The following is a 10,729-nucleotide window of genomic DNA, read 5'->3' as shown; positions in this document are numbered from 1 at the left end:
AACTTTATTTGGCTTCCACAAAATAATTCACTGTTTTCTGTGAAAGTCAAACTCTACTTTTATTTATTTTGTTTTTTAAAGATTCAGGGGTACACATGCATATTTGTTACATGGACATATGGTGCAGTGGTAGGGATTGGGTCCCAAGTGCCCCATTTCCCAGATAGTGAAAATTGTGCCTCATAGGCAGTTTCTGAATTCTAACACTCCCTGCCCCCTGACAGGTGTACCCAGTGTCTATTATCTCCATCTTTAAGACAGTTTAGCTCCCACATATGAGTGAGAACGTGCAGTATTTGGTTTTCTGTTTCTAAGTCGGCATGCTTAGGATGATAATCTCCAACTCCAGCCATGTGGCTGAAAAGACATAAATTCATTCTTTTATATGGCTGCATAGTATTTCATGGCATATATATGCCATGTTTTCATTATACCCTGATCAGAGGATGAGCATTTAAGTTCCTGCCACATCTTTGCAGTTGTGAACTGTGCTGTGATGAACATGCGGGTCCAGGTGACTTTTTTATGTAGTGACCTTTGTTCCTGAGGGTAGACACCTAGTACTGGGACTGATGGATCGAATGGAAGATTTACTTTTTGTTCTTTGAGTAATCGCCATACTACTTTTTTCTTTTTTCTGTTTTTTTTTTTTTTGGTTGGAGTCTCACTCTGTCACCCAGACTGGAGTGCAGTGGCCACTCCCGGCTGCCGCAGCCTCAGCCTGCTGTGCTCCTGCGATCCTTCGGCCTCAGCCTTCCAGGTAGCTAGAATTACAGGCACGTGCTACCACGCCCGGCTAATTTTTGATTTATTGTAGAGATGAGGCCTCGCCAAGTTGCCCAGGCGGGTCTCGAAGCCATGGGCTCAGGCAATTCACTCACCTCAGCCTCCCAAAGCGCTGGGATTACAGGCTGAGCCACCGAGCCCGGCTTGCCATACTACTTTTCATAGAGGTTGGACAAATTTATACTTCTACCAACAATATATGTGCTCCTTTTTCTCCACATCTGTGCCAGCATCTAATGTTTTTTGATTTTTTGAAATAACAGCCATTCTGACTGGTGTAAGGTGATATCTCATTGTGGTTTTAATTTGCATTGTTCTAATGATGGGTGATGTTGAGCATTTTTTCATATATTTGTGGGTCATTTGTATCTCTTCTTTTGAGAGATGTCTATTCATGTTATTTGCCCACTTTTTAATGGGGTTATTTGTTTTTTCCTTGCGAATTTGTTTCAGTTCTTTATAGATTCTGGACATAAGTTATTAGCTATAGATGTATAGTTGACAACTATCTTCTCCCATTCTGTAGGTTACCTGCTTGCTCTGATTTTTTTTTTTTCTTTTTTTTTTTTTTTCTGTGCAGGAGGTTTTTGTTTAAGACCCACTTATTTATTTTTGCTTTAGTTGCATTTACTTTCAGGATTTTAGTCATAAATTCTTTGTCTAGGCCAACATCCATGAGAGTTTTTCCTAGGTCTTTTTCTAGAATTTACAGTTTCAGGTCTCGTGTTTACATTTTGTATCCATCTTGAGTTAATTTTTGTATATAAGAAGAGATGGGATCAAGTTTCATTTTTCTGGGAACATACAATTTTCCTAGTGCCATTTGTTGAACAGGGTGTCCTTTCCCTAGAGTATGTTTTTGTCTGTTTTATCAAAAATCAGTTGGTTGTAGGTATTTGGGTTTATTTCTGGATTCTCTATTCTGTTCCATTGATCCATCCATGTGTCTGCTCTTATATCAGCACCATGCTGTTTTGGTTAATACAGCCTTGTAGTATAATTTGAAGTCAGGTAATGTGATGCCTCCAGCTCTGTTCTTTTTACTTAAAATTGCTTTAACTATTCTGGCTCTTTTATGGTTCCATATGAATTTTAGGATTGTTTTTTCTAGTTCTGTGAAAAATGACATTGGTAGTTTGATAGGGCAAAATGGGCATAGAGGGAACATTCCTCAAAATAATAAAAGCTATATACAACAAACCCACAGTCAATGTCACCCTGAATGAAGAAAAGTTGAACACATTCCTCCTCAGAACTGGAATAAGGCAAAGATGCCCACTTTAATCACTACTATTCAACACAGTACTGGAAGTGCTAGCCAGAGCAATCAGGCAAGAAAAAGAAATAAAAGGTATCCAAATTGGAAAAGAAGAAATCAAACCATCTCTGTAGGGCAAAGATATAATCTTATACCTAGAGAACCCTAAAAACACCTCCAAAAGACTCCTGGTCTTGATAAATGGATTTGGTAAAGTTTCAGGATACAAAATCAACACACACAAATCAGTATCACCACTATGCACCAACATTGACCAAGCTGAGAATCAAATTAAGTACTCAGTTCCATTTACAATAGCCGCCAAAAAGCTAAAATAGCTAAGAATATATTTAATAAAGGAAATGAAAGATCTCTACAAGGAGAGCTACAAAACTCTGATGAAAGAAACTGCAGAGGATACAAACAAATGGAAAAACATCCCTTGCTCATAGATTGGAAGAATCAGCATAATTAAAATGACCATATTACCCAAAGGACTCTACAGATTCAATGCAATCCCTATCAAACTTTACTTTTAAATCAATGATTCCTCGATAAATTCCATGAGAAACTTACAGATAAACCAAATTATGTTTGGAATGCAAAGCACTTATTCATTACTGCATAATATATTTTAGGCAACTGGCCAAATTACAACACACACAAAAGTTTTATATATCTTTATATAGCTACAAAGTTGCCTTAACTGTGAAATCATTTAAAAACTCACAAATGCAATGGTTAATAACAGAGGGGCAGTGTAACTTCTAGATGGAAAGGAAATGTGGTGACATAAGCCAGATAAATGCTGGTGTAGAAGTTAAAGTAAATTACTTAAGGTTATAGGACTTTTGAGGGAAAAAAAAAAGCTCATTAATATCCCAAAATGTCCATTTGTGTGATCTACCTTAGTAGACATAAAATAAAACAAAAAGTAAATCTGGGGAAAAAAAATCTACAAAGCAGATCTCTAAAATCTGCTATATTGATATGATTATATCAAAAGTAATAAATTAATATTTTTTAACATATCATTATGATGTATTTCACAAGAAGCGCTCTAGAAGCCTTATTTTAGTTAAAAAAAACAAACAAACTAAAAAACAGATGGCTACACAATGGCTCCTGCACATCCCCCACTGAGTACCTGTAACCAGAGCATAATCAACTCTTCCAGCTTGTGACAAAAGAGAAAACTCCAATGTTATTGTTTTTAATTTAGAAGAAAAAGAGAATAAGATCGCTGAGGTTTTTTTAAAAAAAGACAATAACAACACAACAAAAACACTTCAGGTCTACAGGAGTGGGAATAACAGAGATCACAAAGGTTATGGATGGAAAGATTAAAGCCAATTTGTTCTCTCTCTCGGGTCTGTTTTTTCTGCTGAAAAAAGGTTTGGGATCTTTGCCATGGACAGCCCTACACTACTCTGCTTTATTAAACGATGCCCATGCAAAGCAAATACAACCTTCAATAAAATGATCAAATAAAATTTATAATTTCCATCAAAAGCAGTGTGGTAACTTAAACTAACTGGGGATGACAAATGCAAGGCTAAAAAGAATGTGGGGGCCAGAGAGAGATACAGAAGACATGGAAAAACTTTACTTACAAAAGCAAATATTAAATCATAAAATAAAATTATAATTTAAAAAGATCAATGAAGAAGAATTTTCACTAAAGTAGCTTGTTTTTTACACAAATTGAGGATAAAATAATTGTACAAATTTGGTATTAATTTTGCAAATATATATTTTACCTTTTTTCCCAGGTGTCTCTCTCAACTTGTCATAGTATTTTCTGTTCATTATTAAATGGCAAACTCCCTTGGGTGGGGGAATACATGTAGAGTGATTATGGATCCTCACAGGTTCCTGGGCCCTGAATCATAAGTTAGCAGTAGGCCAGACTCAACCATCCCCACTCCTGTGTCCATGTCTCCTCCAGGGGCAGAGGACAGGGAATTCCTAGGCTGGGTGGGGGCAGGAGAACCCAAGAAACTCATCCCAGGGAGGCAAGAAGTGTGGGAGGCAGATTAAATGTGACCAAAGGGCCCAAGTCCTTAAGCTCTTGGCCCATTGTCTCTTTGGGCTTCATTTGCAAAATCCAAATCAAAGATAAAGCTAGTAAGAATTTCAAGGCAGCAGCCACAGGACATTAAACCCCAAGTGGCCCTCTTCTAAATTTGGGGCACCGTGTGACTCTACTAGTTCCTGCCTATGAAGCAAGTCCTGACCAGTTGATATTCAGACTAAAGGAAAAGAATTACAAAATGTTTTCTTTTTCCTGAATTTTTTTTTTTGTAGCAACTATTGTCAGTTTACTTGGTTGAATCTGTCTTCATAATATATACTGCCAAGTCTTTGTCAGTACCACAATTATAAACAGAGAAATCTAACAAGAAGAAAAATATGCTGGATATATAATATCTTACCTATTAATTCATGTGTCAGACAATCTATACTAAGTGCAAAGCAAATTGGTTCTGAAATTTAAAGAAGATAACAACCTAAGTGAAAATGGCAAAGATGAAGATACTAACAGATAGATATTTTTAAATATAGAAAAGAAAGCAATTAGAGTTGATGCACTTTCTTTTTTTTTTTTTATAGTCGATATTTTTTATTTTGATATTGTGGGGTACAGTCAAGGGTTAGGTATACAAATATGCTTCATTCAGGCCCCCTTGTTGATAATTGGTGTCTCCCCGTCTCCAGACAGATGTTTACTACCATTAGTCCCATCTCCCCCCCATAGTTTCCCAACACTGTCAGTCATTTTCTTATAGTAGTGCACTGGATGATCAAGGTCCACTATATGAGTGAGAATATGTGGTACTCAGATCTTTGTTTCTGTGAGAGGTCACTTAGTTGATGCACTTTCTATGCATACTCTACAAGAATCTCTTACTGGCTCCAGGGTAACAATTTGAGTGAACGCATTTCAGGCCTTTGAAATGTCAGAGTCCAGAAACAAGGGCAAATTATGTTCCTAATAACCAGTGAGGGGGCTTGTAGGTATGGTCAGACACCTGAAAAAATAAATTATTGTTAACTGGGGTGGGGATGGAAAAAACTATGATTGTATGAGTACAGAGGAAACAGAAATATGGCTTTTTTTTTTTTTGAGTTGGAGTCTCACTCTTGTCGCCCAGGCTGGAGTGCAGTGGCACGCTCACAATCACCACAGCCTAGACCTGCTGGGCGATCCTTCTGCCTCAGCCTTCCAAGTAGCTGGAACTACAGGCACATGCCACCACACCCAGCTAGTTTTTGTGATTTATTGTAGAGACGAGGTCTCACCAAGTTGCCCCAGCTGGTTTCAAACCCTGGGCTCAGGCACTTCTCTCGCCTCGGCCTTTCAAAGTGCCAGGATTACAGGTTGAGCCACTGCGCCTGGCCATGGCTCATTTTAAGAAACAATTAAAATGAATCAAATAGAAAAGGCAAGGTACACTTAAAAGCAATGCACTGTGTTTTCTTCCAGCAAAGGCACTTAATATACATAAAATGTATACAAATGAAATATACCCTAAAATAGTGTCAAGGAGAATAAAGTTGAAAATAAACTAAAAACAACAAAACATACTTTCCTATTATATATTTTGGACAAGAGAAATACAGAGAAGTATGCTTGTATAAGACAATCACTGTACAGTGAACAGTGGCAAATTCTATTTTGCTAATGTCATTCAGTCTGATTTTGAGTGGGTAAAATAAATATCACACACAAAAAGAAGAAAGTAAACCCTGCATACAGATGAGAATTCTATAAAATAGCAAATATTCACTTCCAGTAAGTTTAAATATCCACTCCCAGAAGAATTACATCCTACTATAAGAAAACTTTCAAGTTTGTGTCACTGAAATGTCTAAGGTCACTAATGACTTTCATAATACCAATGCGATGCATGTTTTCAGCCCTCACTATTCTTGATGTTTCAGCAGAATCCAAGGCCGATAATTACTCCTTTCTCTTCTCATTCTTAGTTTCCATGATGTATACACCCACTGGTGTCTTCCAACCTTTCTGGCCACTCCTAGGTTTTCTTTGCTGATTCTCAGGCCTCTCAATCACCATTAAATGTTGGAATGTATCATCAGCATCAACAGTTTCAATATGAATGCATTCAAATGTGCATTCAAAACAAATGTAGTTGTCTCATTAGAGTTCTTAAAATTCTGTAATCTGGACATTTCCTTTGCCTCTCTGGTCCTATATATCCAATTAACTGATTGATGTATCTTTTTTTTTTTTTGAGTCAGAGTCTCACTCCTTCACCCCAGGATGGGGTACAGTGGCATGATCATGGCCACCGCACACTCAACCTCCTGGACTCAGGTGATCCTTCTGCCTCAGCCTTTCAGATAGCTGTAACTATAGGCATGTGACACCATACCAAGGTAATTTTTTTTTTTTTTTTTTGAGTTGGAGTCTCACTCTGTCGCCTAGACTGGAGTGCAGTGGCCGCTCCCAGCCACCGCAGCCTCGACCTGCTGGGCTCCGGCAATCCTTCCGCCTCAGCCTTGCGAGTAGCCGGAATTACAGGCGTGCGCTACCACGCCCGGCTGATTTTTTGATTTATTGTAGAGATGATGTCTCGCTGCCTAGGCGGGTCTCGAACCCGCAGGCTCAGGCAATCCACTCACCTCAGCCTCCCAAAGGCACGGGATGACAGGCTGAGCCACCAAGCCCGGCTAATTTTTTTTTTTATTATTTATTTAGAGGCGAGGTCTCGCCAGGTTGCCCAGGCTGGTCTCCAACCCCGGGCTAGGCAATCCTCTTGCCTCTGCCTCCCAAAGTGCTGACATTACAGGCGTGAGCCACGGTGCTCTGCCCCTAATTGATCTCTTGACTTGTCCTTCACAAAGGCATTTTAAACATCTCTGCATCTATATTTAGGATCTGCATCCCCATCCCCACCCCGAAAAAAGTGGACTTTTTCCTAGGTTCCTTCTATCCCTCAATAAAAATAGCTTTTCTCATCCAGATCTGGAAGCCAAAAGAACCCAGGATCTATTATTGACTCTACAGCCTCCCTCTCCCCACACCCAATCCATCACCAAATGCCTTCCAATGTTCTCTCAGATCCAACCCCTTCTGTCTATATGCTCCATCACTAACCGATTTAACAACTTCTTTCACTTGGATTACCGCTGAGGTCTCAACTTCTCTCCCCGGCCACTCCTATCCTCGTCCATACCATTATACGGCAGTCTTCAACCTTTTTGGCCTCAGGGGCCCAGTTTCGTGGAAGACAATTTTTCCACGGACCAAGAGAAGGAGGCATGGTTTGGAGATGATTCAAGCACATTACATGTATTGTGTACTTTATTTCTACTATTATTACATTGTAATATATAATGATATACATAGCATCACCACCTGAAATCATCAGGCATTCGATTCTCATAAGACATCATTTAAATTTAGAAGGGGATAAGGAGTTAGATAAGGATAAGAGGAGTGTGCAACCTAGATCCTGCATAGTTCACAATAGAGATCACACTCCCATGAGAATCTCAAGTCGCTGCGGATTTGACAGGAGGCGGAGCTGAAGCAGTGATACAGGGGATGAGGAGAAACTAAACACAGATGAACCTTAGCTTGCTTGACCACTACTTACCTCTTGCTGGGTGGCCTGGTTCCTAACAGGCGATGGACCAGTCCTGGTCTGCAGCCCCGGGGTTGGGGAATCCCTGCTCTATAACCTTATATCCAAAATCACCTTTTCAAACAGAAATTCAGTTTTATCACCACCACCCTTTTGTTACAACCCTTAATGACTTCCTACCGTTTCTCCTTAACCTAGACTTCTCCCTCTCATCCTCATCTCAAACACTTTCTCCCACTCTACTCTGGGAACTCTAGCACTTTTCAGCCCATGGTTTTTGTATACATGGTTCCCTCAAACTAGAATACAAGGGGTACCCCTCCCCCTCCAAAAAAAACCATAATTATTCTGGGGAAGGAAGGTCCTTTGCGGTACAGTCTTCCCCTGCTAGGTAAGTATTCTAATAACTCATTCGCATCGGTGTATCTGCTAGCATTGTGAGAGGTTGCGTTTGGCTTCGGTGAATTGTTTTTTGGAGATTCTCTCTACACACTTGCCCATTTCATGATGGGCCACGATGGCATGACCCTCCTCCCCATGCCCCCCCATCCCTAGTCTCCCAATCTCACCCCTGTGCCTTTTTTTTGTTACCACAGATGGAAAAAGTCCTCAGATAGAAGTGTTTTGCTGATGTGGAAGAGGTGAAACAAACAACAGCAGGAGCACTAAAAGGCATCAAAATTGACAAGTTCAATAACAGTTTTGAGCAGTGGAAAAAGTGTCTCAAAAGTATCAAATGGAGATTATTTTGAAGGTGACTGAAGTTTAAACATGCAGGAGTACACAATTTTTTATAATTAAATTCCAAGTTTTGGGGGGGGTCCCCCTTGTATTTTGCCCTCACTCCCACTTCATCTCCCTTCTCTTTATTAATTCTCTTTATTAATTCCCTTTATTAATTTCACAGCTCACCTTTTTGGAGAAGCTTTTCCAGATTTACATAGCAGCATGTACCTGTCTTTCATAGCACACCCAGACTTACAGGTGTAAGTAACTAATTCATACATGTCTTCGCCTTTAGACTATCAACTCCATGAGGTCAGGGACCAAACATGCTTCTATTCAGTATTCTGCATCTAAGATATAATATAATGCCTGGCAATCATTCGACACTCAAATTTTTATCAAATAAATAAATGAAGACTATTCTGATTTGAGAAATCTTAGTTGACAATGGAGAAAACAACATTTTTTTTCTGATGACTTGACTTATTCTGATACTAGGAATATAAACAGGCTGACACATCTATGTTACTAAGGAAGTACACATATACAAACACACAATCTTAGACAAGCATCATCACACAAATCTTGAATTTCAAACTTTTAGTGAACTATACTCTTCAATGGAAGTTCATTAGGACCCTCACTTAAGTGCCTGTCAGTACGATAACAACCTTTCTTACCATGTAATGTTTACTTTCAAGCAATTTGTCTCAATTTAGACTGACTCATTCTTTCTGTGTTCCAGTTTATATTACTGTTAAATCTATCATATTTGATACAAATTTTCATGAGTAGGCATTTTCTTTCACCTATGCCAGCTCTGGCATATCCCCCTTTCTTTTCTCTCTTCTTTCTCTAATAAACTTTGTTTGAAATCTTAAGAAAAAAATTCATGAGTAGAAAATTGTTGTAGACTAGATTTACAGAAAAGGATTTCCTACCAAAACCTCCAGCAATTCCATGACTTCTGTAAACAACATCCAAACCACCTCATTGTCTAATTCACTTCTCGACATGTCCACTCACCCAAGAAACAGATTTCTACTAGTTCTGTTTTATTTTCTCTTAATGATCTCTAACCTATCATTTACCATTTTCCCTTGGTCAGAGATTTCTCTAACCCTTTGAAAAGTTGTGATACTTCTGTTTCAACCAGAAATAATTTCCTAAAATCTTTGTACCAAAAAGAAATACTGCCCCAAGCCAGGGGAATTCAGTATGCATACACATGAATCACCTTTTCAAAAAAAAAAAAAGTCATAATGCATCTCATTTCACCAACACAAAGTTCCTTTTCCACACACATTTTCTTTGATAAGTAACTCTCACAACTGTAAAACAACACACTTACATGACAGCAATGATAAGTGTACTTTTCACATTTGTGGAAAAATAAGATCACAATATCCATGGCAAGATTAACTAAACCAGACCGATATCTAACCTTGAAAAACTAGAAATGACCACTATAAATGAGTGCTTTCCCTCATTTATTTTATCTAACTAGAAAGCATATAATAAGCCATCTATCAAGAAACAAAAGGTTATCTTGTGTACTTAGCTGGAGATGTATGCCAAAGGAAGGTGCTATTACAAATTAATAAAGTAAGAATGTACATAAGCCATGCCTGACTCACTCAACTTCCACTAACCTAAAAATACCTCTGAAATAATTGATATTCTGACCTGGAAAGTCACTTCAAACCCTAATAAAACAAAATGTTTGCCATTTCTTATATTAATGTCATTTATTGACACCCTAGAGTAGCTTTAAGGGAATGTTCTAGCACAAGGGTTGAGGATAGAAGAAGAAGAGAGTAAAACAATCAAGGAACCTGGTATGTGTACCTCCAAACAAACAGGCATTTAACTGTTCTAGTCACATGTTTATTTTAACATTAATATTTAGATTTTACTTGTGGTAGGCAGAATCCCCCCCCCATGTCTATGGCCTAATCCCTGGAATCTGTGAATATGTAAATTACGTGGCAAAGAGGGATTAGGGTTGCAGATGGAATTAAGGTTGATAAACAGCTGACAGGCATGGTGGGATTATCCTGGATTATGTGGGTATACGCACCATAATCATAAGTGTCCTTAAATGGGGGAGGGAGAGACAGAAAAAAAATGGCAATGTGGGGAGGCTTCAGCCTGATACTGTTGGCTTTAAAGGTATGAACCAAGGAAGCTTAGGTGACTTCTAGAAGCTGAAAAGGAAAGGAAATCGATCCTCCCCCAGAGCCTCTGAAAACTCCCTAATGGGTCTACTGAGACCCACCTGACTTCTGATCTCCAGAAATATAATAAACCTCTGTTGTCTTAAGCCACTAACTTTATGGCAATT

At 38.7% G+C, this 10,729-nt stretch overlaps 1 protein-coding gene across 1 annotated transcript in view; it reads right to left on the bottom strand.

Moving 5' to 3' along the window:
* Positions 1-9,401, bottom strand: part of LOC103249307 (receptor-type tyrosine-protein phosphatase kappa-like) — a 308,462-nt gene extending 299,061 nt beyond the window's left edge. The window contains exon 1 of the mRNA XM_021707499.1: positions 9,327-9,401. Within this exon, the coding sequence (XP_021563174.1) occupies positions 9,327-9,401 (75 nt within the window). The remainder of the gene's footprint in view (positions 1-9,326) is intronic.
* Between the last annotated feature and the right edge of the window lie 1,328 nt (positions 9,402-10,729).

The sequence above is a fragment of the Carlito syrichta genome, unplaced genomic scaffold (assembly GCF_000164805.1).
Source record: "Carlito syrichta isolate Samal-C Ts95f unplaced genomic scaffold, Tarsius_syrichta-2.0.1 Scaffold118959, whole genome shotgun sequence".
Taxonomy (NCBI): Eukaryota; Metazoa; Chordata; class Mammalia; order Primates; family Tarsiidae; genus Carlito; species Carlito syrichta.
Note: the sequence above shows the minus strand (reverse complement) of the source record. Positions and strands in the feature narration are given on the sequence as shown.